A 14,026-nucleotide genomic window follows, 5' to 3' on the forward strand; every position below is an offset into this window, starting at 1 on the left:
ATCCAGTCCCTCCAGGATTTTGCAATCTTGCAATCGCAAGAATTCTTGCAAATTCAACCAATCTGCATTATTTGCAGTAGCTTGCAATTTTTTTTTTTTATAATTTCCGCACATTTTCTTCAAAAAACGTAAATCTGAGGGAATCCCATAGCTTTTCTTCATGTTTGACAGCGGCAAAACAAATGTTTGAAAAGCTTGAAGCAGTCACAACATATCCAAATGCACAGCAGCCATTGTATCATCTCCGTTTAAGACTTTTAAGGGTCTCCACCTCATCTCCTCCACATTGTGCGTTCACCTATCAAAATCCTTGTCTAAATGTTCATGGGACCGCAGACAGCACACACAGGGTACATCACAGCTAGCATTTCATTTTCACCCAGAGTGCTGTGAATGAGACACAAAAACCCACGTTAATACAAAGAATCCCAAACATTCACTTAAAAACCCAATTAAATGTGATATGAATTTGAAGTGCTTAATACAGTAGGCTACGAATATGAAAATGAACACTTGTTGAAAATAAATGTTTATAAATGTTTTTTTACTGATATAAAATATTTACATGTGATTGCAGAGGTGTGTAATGAGTATGAATTTTCATTTTGTGAGTTTTCACTGCAAAACAACCAAAACAAACAACCAAAACATTTAGAAAAACTGCAGCCAATTCAGTCATTTTGGTCCGCAAAAATCAGGAAAAAGTGCAGCGAAATCCTGGTGGGACTGATAATAGGTCGACCACTAGTAACATTTGGAATAGACACTGCCTAATAAATGAGTATTAGTGTTTAATATATAAGTACTAGTAAATTGGAATAGATATTATTGTAACATACTAGATCTAATGAATAAGGATTATGTCACAATTTATGCGTTCACAAATGGAAAGTGCAATTGCAAATACAATTTAATACTTACATAATATAGACCCCGTTTCCACCTGGTATTAAAATGCTTTTCAGGTGATCCGATCACATGTGGTCAGCCCTAATATATATCGCGAACCAGTGTGATCCTAAATGAAATGACCCGTCAAACATAATCTCTCTATTGCTTGATTTTTACCCTTGCTGCGCTTTTTTTCTACACTGTTTACAGGGTGCACACAAGGTCCTTTAAAGTGCTTGAATTTAGCTTTTGGTAATTTAAGAACGGGAATACCTGGAAAATCGCCTTTTGATAAAAAGTGCTTGAGATTCAAATGGTCATTTCTTCCGTGTGTTCATCAAAGAAGAGGCGACTCAACTTTCATCTTAACTGTCTTAAAATCCTTTCTGTTCTTTACAGTCAGATAAACTGGAACACTGTGAGCTGCTTGTTGAACCCTTAAAGTGACAGTAACCTTTTTAGCGTTTCTTATACAGATGAATGTAAACTCAGTGTTATTACTTGTAAATTGTACACATTATTTCAAACAGTGATGGCTCATATCATTTATATATACAATTTCATGATGTAATATTATTAAAATAATGTAGAAATTTTGTATTTTTATAAAGTTAAATTTAGATTATAATAATGTTGACAAACAAATTATTATAAATATACACTTTCACATCCTTTTTTTCAGGACAGGTTTTGTTCAGTTCTGTTGCTTGTTCTGCACCTGATTAGCTTGAATGTAGCCCACTATTTTTAAAAATTTTAAAAAAGAGAAATGTATATGAGAAAATCTTATTAAAATTGAGCATTTATATTGTGTATTAAAGAACTTTATTTTGATAAGAAATTATGAGAATTTTGCTTAAAAATGCAGAAAATAAAAAAAATTCTGTCATATTTTGTCATTTGTGTTATTATATCGAATCGAGATTATATCGTATCGTGAACCTCGTTGTATATCGAACCAAATCGTAAGATCACCATACATTCCTATGCCCGAACACACAATCACGAGAGCTCACAGATCTTTTTAGTGTGTCTGATGATTCAGTTTCATTTTCTGTTATGCATGATTTTCTGTAAAGTTGCTTTGAAACGATGTGTGTTGTTATACAAATAAAAATGTCTTGACTCTGATATCAACACTGATGATAAGTACAAACACATGAAGCTCCTTTACTGACTTTGATGCGCTTTATTATCATGCAGTGCCACACTGACATAGTGATTGATGTATGTCGTCATGAAACAGAGACCCTCCAAATCCGAAAACAAGTGGTCACAGGAGACGCATTTAAGCGACCAAGTTTAAACAGCGATGTGTCTCACCTGACCACATGTGATCGGATCACACGAGGCACATCTTAATACCAGGTGGAAACGGAGTATGCATTTAATGGTTAAGAATTTTTTTTGAAGTGCTCAGCAGCATAGGAGCAGATCAGTAAAATAATAGGCTGTAAATAAAGGAAATAAATTAAGTCATGTTTTGTCACGGAACGTGAAGGAGTAAAGGGAAGACTCTTAAGTAGAGTGAATCTCCTGAATTCTGATAATGCATCAAATATTTTCCTCTCATTTCCTGTTTTCATTATGTAACTGCTCAGTTTAGTGTGTGTTTCACAAAAAACCTTCAAATGTAAACCACATACAAAGCCACATCGTTTTCCTCCTGCCAGATGTGTAGCTTTTGTAAGAGAACTGCTGTGGTGCATTGAAAGCTAATAATATAATTTTCTCATCGGTTAAAAGAAATATCAAAGACTATGTTGAAGCAAGGTCTTAAAACACATACAGTATTATACCACTGTGTTCTGTTTGTGGATTTGATATATTCATTAGGCATTATTTTACTGTCCATGTCATTGCTTATGTGATTTAGGCTGTCACTGTGTATAGACTGCGGATATCCAACAAAGCATTTAAATGAACATGTGCCATTTTACTTTCACCTGTATTATAGCCTAATGTGTGTGTATGTGTGTCTCACAGTTCTAGGAGATTTGCTCGGTCCTCGGAATGTGACTCTTGAGACGCTGAACACGCATTATGTCCTGCAATGGGACTGGAGTCAGCAGATGGCTGTTAACAGCACTGTCACCTTCACTGCACAGTATCTCGCGTAAGAGGCTGCTTCATTTCTCATTGCTTATGTGATTTGAACTATAGCTGATTCATAATCAGCTTTTCATTAATTATATAATTTATATATAATAATAATGCTTTTGGCAGTGGCAAAGACATTTTAAGCACTACAATATAATAAGAAATTCTGTCTTTGGATATTTGAGTAAAATTTGTAGGGGATTTGGACTCTTGTGTGGGTTTGTTTCCTGTAGTTTATTTCCCGTTGCAGGAAGCTGAATAATGTGTCAGACGATATTATCACAGTTTCTAGCAGAACACAGCTTTGTACAATATATTGTACTATGATTTTTCCATGTCATATTTCACCCAGTAATCAAAAGGAAAAAAGTTTCTTGAAGACACCTTGACATCTTTGTTTGGGTCTGACTGACTTTCACTGTCTGTTATAGGTTAAGAGTGAACTTCATTAAACTTGTCAAGAACATGTGCAGGTCATATTTCACCTCAAAATCAAAAGAAAGAAATAAAGATATATATTTTATTTATGAAAGGACATTTCAAATTTTTAGGACCATTAAGATTTGTTGCACTGGACATTATTTTCATGAAGATAAAGCACACACATATATATAATATACACACACACACACACACACACACACACACACTGATGAAAACATTATGACCACTCACAGGTGAAGTGAATAACCTTGATCATCTCCTAACAAGACCACATGTCAAGGTCTGGGTAGATTTAGATAGTAAGTGATGGTAATCAGTTCTCATAGTCAGCGTGTAGAATCCAGGAGAAATAGGCAGGTGTAAAGACCTGAGTGACTTTGCCAAGGGCCAAATTTTTATGGCCAGATGACTGGGTCAGAGCATCTCTGAAACAGCAAAGCTTCTGGGGTACTCCCAGTGAGAAGTGGTGAGTACCTATTGACAGTGGTCTGAGGAGGGACAAACCAAAAACCGGCGACAATGTTTTGCGCGCCCAAGGCTCATCGATGTGTGAGGGCAACGAAGTCTATCCCGTCTGGTCCGAACTGACAGAAGGTCTACTGTGGCACAAGTCACAGAAAATTGTATTGATGGTTACGGGGAAATGTGTCACACTCACAACACCCAGTGCATGTATGGGACTGAGAAACTACAGACCAGTCAGAGTGCCCATGATGACCACTATCCGCCGTCAAAAGCACCTACAATGGGCACACGAGCATCGGAACTGGACTTTAGAGCAGTGGAAGTAGTCACCTGGTCTGATGAGTCCCATTTTCTTTTACATCACATGGATGGCCGTCTATGTGTGCGCCATTTACCTGGGGAAGTGATGGCACCAGGATACATTGTGGGCAGACGATAAGCCGGTGGAGGGAGTGTGATACTCTGGGCAGTTCTGCTAGGAAACCCTGGATCAGGCCATTCATGTGAATGTCAGTTTGACACATACCACCTACCTAAACATCATTGCAGACCAGATACACCCCTTCATGGCAATGGTATTCCCTGATGGCAGTGGCCTCTTTCAGCAGTATAATGTGCCCTGCCACACTGCACACATTGTTCAGAAATGGTTTGAGGTACATGATGAAGAGTTCAAGGTGTTGCCCTGGCCTCCAAATTCCCCAGATCTCAATCAGATTGAGCATCTGTGGGATGTTCTGGACCAACAAGTCAGATCCATGGCAGCTCCACCTCGCAAACTACAGGACTTGAAGGATCTGCTGCTAATGTCTTGGTGCTAGATACCACAGGACACCTTCAGGGTTCTCGTAGAGTCCATGCATCGGAGGGTCGGTGCTGTTTTGGCAGCACGTGGACGACCAACAGCATATTAGGCAGGTGGTCATAATGTTTTGGCTCATCTGTCTCTGTGTGTGTGTGTGTGTGTGTGTGTGTGTGTGTGTGTGTGTGTGTGATCAAATCAAAAATCAAATCACTTTGTCACACAGCCATATACACAAGTGCAGTGGTGTGAAATTCTTGGGTGCAGTTCTGATCAACAAACCAATTTACAATAACATAAAATTAACACAACACAATTTAAACATCTGATATACATAATTACACTCAACAGTATACAAATAATAACATACACTGTACAGTATACAATACGCACTATATAGATACACATTATTCAATAAAAAAATATATATAAAAAAGTATATATAGAATGTACAGTAGGTTGTATGGGTCCTGATGCTGCGATACCGCCTGCCTGATGGTAGCAGTGAGAACAGCCCATGGCTCAGGTGGCTGGAGTCTTTGATGATCCTCCGAGCTTTTTTCACACACCGCCTTGTATATATTTCCTGGAGGGTGGGAAGCTCACCTCCGATGATGTGTCTGGCAGTTCGCACCACCCTTTGCAGTGCTTTGCGGTTGTGGGTGGTGCTATTGCCGTACCAGGCGGAGATGCAGCCAGTCAAGATGCTCTCTACAGTGCAGGTGTAGAACCGTGTGAGGATGTGGTGGTTCATTCCAAACTTCCTCAGCCGTCTCAGGAAGAAGAGGCGCTGATGAGCTTTCTTCACAACGACTTCAGTGTGGATGTACCATGTGAGTTCCTCAGTGATGTGGACACCCAGGAACTTGAAGCTGCTGACTCTCTCCAATGGTGCTCCATTGATGGTGATGGGACTGTGTGCTCTGTCTTTTCTTCTGAAGTCCACCACAAGTTCCTTTGTCTTACTGACGTTGAGGGAGAGGTTGTGCTCCTGACACCAGTGTGTCAGAGTGTGCACCTCCTCTCTGTAGGCTGTTTCATCATTGTCAGTGATCAGACCTACCACCGTCGTGTCATCAGCAAACTTAATGATGGCATTGGAGCTATGTGTTGCCACACAGTCATGTGTGTACAAGGAATACAGTAGTGGGCTGAGAACACAGCCCTGTGGGGCTCCAGTGTTGAGGGTTAGTGATGAGATGTTGCTGCCTATTCTAACCACCTGGCATCTGCTTGACAGGAAGTCCAGGATCCAGCTGCACAGCGAGCTGTTTAAGCCCAGAGCCCTGAGTTTCTCATCTCATATATATATATATACTACTGGCAGCCAAAAGTTTGGAATAATGTACAGATTTTGCTGTTTCGGAAGGAAACTGGTACTTAAATTCACCAAAGTGGCATTCAACTGATCACAAAGTATAGTCAGAACATTACTGATGTAAAAAAACAGCACCATCGCTATTTGAAAAAAGTCATTTTTGATCAAATCTAGACAGGCCCCATTTCCAGCAGCCATCACTCCAAAAATTTATCCATGAGTAATCATGCTAATTTGGTACTAGAAAATCACTTGCCATTATATCAAACACAGTTGAAAGCTATTTTGTTTGTTAAATGAAGCTTAACATTGTCTTTGTGTTTTGCTTTTGAGTTGCCACAGTATGCAATAGACTGGCATGTCTTAAGGTCAATATTAGGTAAAAAATGGCAAAAAAAGAAACCGCTTTCTCTAGAAACTCGTCAGTCAATCATTGTTTTGAGGAATGCTTGAAATTGCCAAAAAACTGAAGATTTCATACAAAGGTGTACACTAAAGTCTTCAAAGACAGGACAACTGGCTCTAACAAGGACAGAAAGAGATGTGGAAGGCCAGATGTACAACTAAACAAGAGGATAAGTACATCAGAGTCTCTAGTTTGAGAAATAGACACCCTAACCCTACCACTTTTTCTCTTCCGATATCAGAAATCTCAGTATCAGCCGACGCCGATACCAGTGTTTGTTTTTTTTTTGTTTTTTTTGCATAATCAGTTTAGAATATCTTTACATTATTGTGTGGAACTAATTGGCAGTACTCTTTAATATGTAAAGAAACACAAACCTCTAACTACACATTATTTCAATATAATAGCTTATTAAGAAACACTTTATTATTAACTAGTATACTGGATAATGTAGCAGCAAAATTAACAGTAATTCCAGTCTTCAGGTGTTCAGTAGAAAAGAATCCAGTGTTTTTGCCTTTTATTTATTTTTTTGATTCAAAGTAAAAACCCGACAGAGAAAAACACAACACATACACACCAAATCAACATTTAACTTTTAACCCCCATTAATATCCCTCACCAACCCCACCCTAACCCCCAACCCCCGTGGTCACATAAAATAATACACAATCAAACAAACCAAGAAAAAACAAATAAATAAATAAACATACATAATTAAACTAAACTTCTCTCTCCCCATCCCTTCCCAGAGAGTCCCCCAAAACCACCAAATGCCTACCCAACTTTCTGAAAAAACAAGTCCCCAAACCCCAGCCTTCTACCTGCCACCTCCTCAAAAGCTGCCACCCTCCCCATCTCTGCACACCACTCTTGAAATGATGGCACTCCGTCCGACTTCCAGCCCCTTAAAATAATTTGTCTGCCAATCATAATACTAGTCAGAACCATATTTTTTTTATATATTTGACCCCTAAATTTATGACCGCCCCATCGCCCAAAATACAAAGTCTGGGGCAAAGTAAAATTTGAGTGCCCAAAACGTCACACAAGTAACTCTGAAATTTCAACCAAAAATCTTGGATCTTAACACACCCCCAAAAGACATGGGTTATGTCTCCAACTTCTGATTAGCATTGCCAGCAGGTGGGTGTGTCTTTAAGACCAAGCCTATATAATCTAGAGTTATACATATAATCTGTGTAAAATCTTAAATTGCATAAGGCGAGACTGCTTTGCCGCTGAATTTTTAGATCTTATGCTACAGAATTGGCTCCACTTTTGTTAGAAGTTTATATGGAATCATTAAAGAATGGAAAGCTTCCTCCAACCATGACACAAGCCTGGATCAGTCTGATTCTTAAAAAGGACAAAGATCCAAGCGAGTGTAAGAGTTACCGTCCAATTTCCCTGATCCAGCTAGATGTTACAATTTTGTCAAAGTTTGGTGAACCGATTAATTGAAGTTATGACATCTTTTATACGTATAGATCAGGTGGGGTTTATTCGGGGCCATAGCTCTTCTGATAACATTATGCGTTTCATCAATATCATGCGTTCATTGGCGAATGATCAGACAGAATGTCGCTGCCATCTCACTTGACGCCGAAAAGGCATTTGATATGGTAGAATGGGATTATCTTTTTAAGATTTTGGAAATATACGAGTTCGGGAGTACATTTATTGGATGGATTAAGTTACTATATATACACCCGGTAGCGGCGGTACAAACAAATGGGCTAATTACTCTGGATAGGGGCACTCGGCAGGGTTGCCCTCTTTCCCCATTATTGTTCTGTCTTGCTCTGGAACCATTAGCAGCCGCAATAACAAAGGAGGATAATTTTCCAGGGGTGGTGGCGGGAGATATGGTGCATAAACTTTTGCTTTACGCAGATTATATTTTATTATTCATCTCTGACCCCACTAGATCTATGCCTTGCCTTCCACAGAATTATTAATTCCTTTTCTAAGTTTTCAGGATATAGAGACAATTGGTCTAAATCCGAAGCTTTGGCTCTGACAGCGTACTGCCCAGTAACGGCTTTCCAGCCGGGTGCTTTCCAGTGGCCCAAACAAGGCATTAAGTATTTGGGCATTTTATTCCCAGCAAAATTGTGTGATTTAGTTAGTTAATTTTGACCCCTTAATAAAACGGTTTTCGATTGATGTGGATAGGTGGGCTTCATTACATTTATCTATGATTGGGAAAGTTAATGTTATTAAAATTAATTGTATTCCAAAATTCAATTAATTGCTGCAGTCTCTCCCTGTAGATGTCCCCCTCTCTTATTTCAAGCAATTTGATAGCATAGCGAAGTCCTTCATTTGGAATGGTAAGCGTCCCAAATTACATTTCAATAAGTAACATAGGTCGATTGACAAAGGTGGGCTAGGTCTACCCAAGATTTTATTTTATTATTATGCATTCGGTCTCAGACATTTGGCTCATTGGTCACTTCCACCTGAGAGAGCCCCTCCCTGGTTCTGTATAGAACAGGAAGTTATTGTCCCTATTTCGCCATTGCAGAGCCTCTCTGTTTAATTCGGACATTTTTTTAAATGTTGCCTCGAGCATATGGCTGAACCCCAAATTATGCATCAACAAGTCCCCTTTTTGCTGGTCGGAGTGGATTGGAAGGGTGGTTACTACACTCGGTGACCTATATGAGAATGGAGTGTTGAGATCCTTTCAAAATTTGGTTAAACTTTTTGGGATTCCTAGATCTCAGTTCTCTAAGTATTTACAGCTGCACCTCCTGCTCTGTAATGTTTTTGGGAGAGGTTTACACCCCCCAAAAGCGGCAGATACTGAGGGAGAGGTGATTACTACTTTTGGAAAAGGTCATGAGGCATCGGTGTATTACTCCCTGCTAATTCAGAGTCTGGGGGACGGAACTTCAACTTCTCTTAAGAGATTATGGGAGAAAGATCTAAACTTGGCATTGGATGAGGGAGTGTGAGCTAGGATTCTAAAAAACATCAAATCTGCATCTAGAGATGCAAGGGTTCGCCTTATGCAATTTAAGATTTTACATAGTCTATTGGACCCCCTCTAGATTGCATAGGCTTGGTCTTAAAGACACACCCACCTGCTGGCGATGTCAATCAGAAGATGGAGACACAACCCTTGTCTTTTGGGGATGTGTTAAAGTTCAAGAATTTTGGTTGAGGGTCCAGAGTTTTATGGGTGACGTATTAGGTACTCAAATCTCATTTTGCCCCAGACTCTGTATTTTAGGTGATGGGGCGGTCATTGGATTCTGGCTGGTGTTATGATAGGCTAACAGGTTGTCCTTAGAGGATGGAAGTCAGATGGAGCCCCCTCATTTTGTGAGTGGTACAAGGAGACTCTTAAAATTTAAAACTGTTAATAGCAACAAAAAAAAAAAAAACAACAACAAAAAAAACAATTGCATAAGGCGAACCCTTGCATCTCTAGATGCAGACTTGACATTTTTTAGAATCCTAGCCCACACTCCTTCCTCCAATACAAAGTTCAAATCTTTCTCCCATAATCTCTTGATAGAAGTTAAAGCTCCGTCCGAATTAGCAGGGAGTAATACACTGATGCCTCATGACCTTTTCCAAAAGCAGTAATCACCTCTCCCAAAGTATCTGCTGCTTTAGGGGTGTGTGTGCTACTACAGAGCAGGTGGCACAGCTTTAAATACCTATAAGACTGAGATCTGGGAATCCCAAAATGATGAACCAAATTCTCAAAAGATCTCAACACTCCACTCTCATACAGGTCACCGAGTGTAGTAACCCCCTCACAATCCACTCTGACCAACAGAAAGGGGACTTATTAATACGTAATTTAGGGTTCAGCCATATGCTTGAGGCAACATTTAAATAAATATCCGAATGAAACCCTCTGGACACTTTTGTCCAAACCACATGCAAATGCGAGATAACAGGGTGTGACTTCTCCGGTTAGTTTGATAGAAAGGCTTTGCAATGGCAAAATAGGGGCAAGGACTTCATGTTCGATATGAAACCAGGGAGGGGCTCTCTCAGGTGGAAGTGACCAATGAGCCAAATGTCTGAGACCGAACGCATAATAAAACAAAATCTTGGGTAGGCCTAGCCTACCTTTGTCAATCGGCCTATGTAACTTGTTGAAATGTAATCTGGGATGTTTACCATTCCAAATAAAGGACTTCACTATGCTATCAAATTGCTTGAAATAAGAGAGGGGGAGAGGAATCTACAGGGAGAGATTGTAGCAGGTAGTTGAATTTTGGAATACAATTCATTTTAATACCATTAACCTTCCCAATCATAGATAAATGTAATGAAGCCCACCGACTCACATCACTTGAAAACCTTTTTATTAAGGGGTCAAAATTAACACTAACTAAATCACACATATTTGCTGCAAAATGAAATGACCAAATACTTAATGCCCTGTTTGGGCCACTGGAAGGTGCCCAGCTGAAAATCCTTTACTGGGCAGTACGCTGTCAGAGCCAAAGCTTCGGATTTAGACCAATTGACTCTGTAACCTGAGAACTTAGAGAAGAAACTACTAATCCTGTGGAGACAAGGCATAGATCTTATCGGATCAGAGACAAATAATAAAATATATTCTGCATAAAGCAAAAGCTTATGCGCCATACCTCCCACCATTACCCCCGGAAAATCATCCTCCTTTCTTATTGCGGCTGCTAATGGTTCCAGGGCAAGACAGAACAATAATGGGGAAAGAGGGCAACTCTGCTGGGTGCCCCTATCCAGAGTAAAATAATCTGAAATTAATCCATTTATTTGTACCGCAGCTACCAAGTGTCTATAAAGTAACTTAATCCATTCAATAAAAGTATTCCTGAACCCGTACACTTCCAAAATCTTAAAAAGATAATCCCATTCTACCATATCAAATGCCTTTTCGGCATCGTGAGATGGCAGCGACCGGAGTCTGAGCATTCGCTACTGACCACATGATATTGATGAAACGCCTAATGTTATCAGAAGAGCAATGGCCCCGAATAAACTCTACCTGATCTATTTGTATAAGAAATGTCATAACTTAATCGGTTAGCCAGAATTTTTGACAAAATTTTAACATCTAGCTGGGTATGGGAAATTGGACGGTAACTCTTACACACGCTTGGATCTTTGTCCTTTTTAAGAATCGGACTGATCCAGGCTTGTGTCATGGCTGGCGGAAGCTTTCCATTCTTTAATGATTCTGTATAAACTTCTATCAAAAGTAGAGCCAGTTCTGTAGCATAAGATCTAAAAAATACAGCGGCAAAGCCATCTGGCCTTGCCTGTAGGTAGGGACTTAATTAACCAAGGTTATCTTTTTGCTCGGTCATCAGTTTAGGGAGATCTAATGGTTCCACAAAGTTTCTAATATCTTCATCAGTAGACGAAGACATGGATCTATAAAGATCAAGATAGAATTCTTTAAAAGCATTATTAATATCAATGGCCGAGGTAAAAATTCGTAGAAAAGGTTTGGAATGGTAGAAAAAGACTCTCTCTGATTTATATATCTATCCAAAAGCTTCCCTGCTTTGTCCCCATGCCTGTCTTGCCCTAAATAACCAACTTCTCAGAGTATCTTCTTTTAGCCACTCTGATTCCCTTATTCAGTGTGTTCCTGGCCTGACTGTACAAGACTTTATCCCCAACTCTGTAAGCATCCTCTTTGGCCTGACGAAGCTGCCCAAGTTCCGCTGTAAACCATGGTTTGTCGTTGTTAATGTTAAATAAGTCCTAGTAGGAATGCACATATCGAGTAGAAAGGTTTACAGAAATCAAATCAAATCACTTTATTGTTATTATGGTAACTTTATTGTTAATAAAGAGCGCTTCCAAATTAGGACAGCACATCTTCTTTAATGTTGTTACATCTGTACACCAACTTTCATTGATGTAAAATGAAATGAAAATTTATGAAGACATGATGCCATGAACCTCGTAAACTTTGCCAAATCTAGCAACAATTTTTTTCTTATAAGCACACATTTTAGCATATTTACAGACTGTTATTTGTTTACACCAGATAAATTAATAAGCTATAAAACTGTCAATTGTACACAATGCGTGTTGAACTACGGAAAGGTAAAAGGGACAAAATAGTGTTTTTTGTTTTTGTTTTTTTTAAACCATGTTTTAAAATGCATACTTTTAATACTATATAATTTCTAATCTTTGAGCAGCATATATGAGGCTGATATAAAAGTAGGACAAATTATTTTTAGTTTCAGTAATATTTAAATATTAATTATATAAATGACACCTCACAGTTAAAACATTTTAAACTTTTAATAAAAGTATTTTATATTTTGATATTTCATCAAAGGTGGCCTCATGTATCCACAGTGGTTTGGGCAAGCCCTAGTATCCACTGGCCCTAGAAATGCCCCTATTAATGTTAGTTTTTTTGTTGTACATTATGCTAATGAGAGTGAGTTTTTGTGCATTTCTGTAATGAGTTAGATTTTTTTTGTGTGTGCACTATGGGAATGAGAGTGAATTTTTTACGTTATGTTAACAATAAATACTTTTTTTTTTATCCTTGCGGAGATCTTTTTTTTTTTTACGGTAATGAGTAGGAGATTTTATTTCTTTATTTTCACATTATGGTAATGAGATCCAGGAGAAATTGTCTTAATTTAAGGTCTTAGTTGAATAAACGTTAAAGGTCCTCAAATTTGCTTCTATTTTAAGGCAAATACAATTTTTCATTTCTTTCTTTTGATTTTGGGGAAAATATGATCTGAACATGTTTTTGACAGGTTACAAGGTTCACCCTTAAACTGTTGTGACATATAGTGAAAGTCATTCAAACCAAACTTCGGACAGACATCACAGTGTCTTCCAGGCAAATTATTGTAAGTAAAGGTAATGATGTCATGCTGAATGGGTGACACTGAACTGTATCTCATTAAAAAAAAAATTATCTCTCCAGGACGAATACATAGAAATAGTTATTTTGTTTTGGTACTTTGAAGGTTAATACAAGGATGGCAAAGATAATGGAATATGATTATGCTCAGCAAAAAAAAAAGATCTAAACAAGATTACTTTGAGAAGCAAAATTGTGTAAGATAATAAGATTTGTTTCCAGGGAATATATCTTAAAGTTTTTTGTTTTTTGTTTTTTATTTTTAAAGCAAAAACCTTACTAAATGTTGTTAGATTTATGCTTAAAAAAATATTTTGCCAGTGGGGCATGATCTCAAGATATACTCTGACAAGAAGTCTTATTATCTTACATATTTTAAAGTAAATGTATTTTTTTATATATATTTTTACTGAAAAATAAGACAAAAATACTGATCAAGTATATAATACTAATTTACGTGTTTACGTGATAAAACACTTTGAAGTGGCCAGCAGAATGTAACCTGACAGAATGTAACCTCTTTTCACGCTTCTCTTTCGCAGGCAGTATAAGGCACGTAAGCCAGCTCATAAGCAGGACTGGAAGACTGTGTGTGTGAATGTAACAGAGCACCACTGTGATTTCTCTAATGCTGGTCTGCATTACTTCGGCATGTTTTTGCTGCGTGTGCAGGCGAACACACCTCAACAGTCCTCCAGCTGGGTCCAGATCGAGTTCTGCCCTGATAAACATGGTGAC

At 38.4% G+C, this 14,026-nt stretch overlaps 1 protein-coding gene across 1 annotated transcript in view; it reads left to right on the forward strand.

Moving 5' to 3' along the window:
* LOC127446849 (interferon alpha/beta receptor 1a-like) overlaps positions 1-14,026 on the forward strand; it is a 33,338-nt gene that overhangs the window by 5,455 nt on the left and 13,857 nt on the right. Inside the window, exons 2-3 of the mRNA XM_051708139.1 lie at positions 2,878-3,007; positions 13,831-14,021. Coding sequence (XP_051564099.1) covers positions 2,878-3,007; positions 13,831-14,021 — 321 coding nt within the window. The remainder of the gene's footprint in view (positions 1-2,877; positions 3,008-13,830; positions 14,022-14,026) is intronic.

The sequence above is a fragment of the Myxocyprinus asiaticus genome, chromosome 10, assembly GCF_019703515.2.
Source record: "Myxocyprinus asiaticus isolate MX2 ecotype Aquarium Trade chromosome 10, UBuf_Myxa_2, whole genome shotgun sequence".
In the NCBI taxonomy this organism is placed as follows: Eukaryota; Metazoa; Chordata; class Actinopteri; order Cypriniformes; family Catostomidae; genus Myxocyprinus; species Myxocyprinus asiaticus.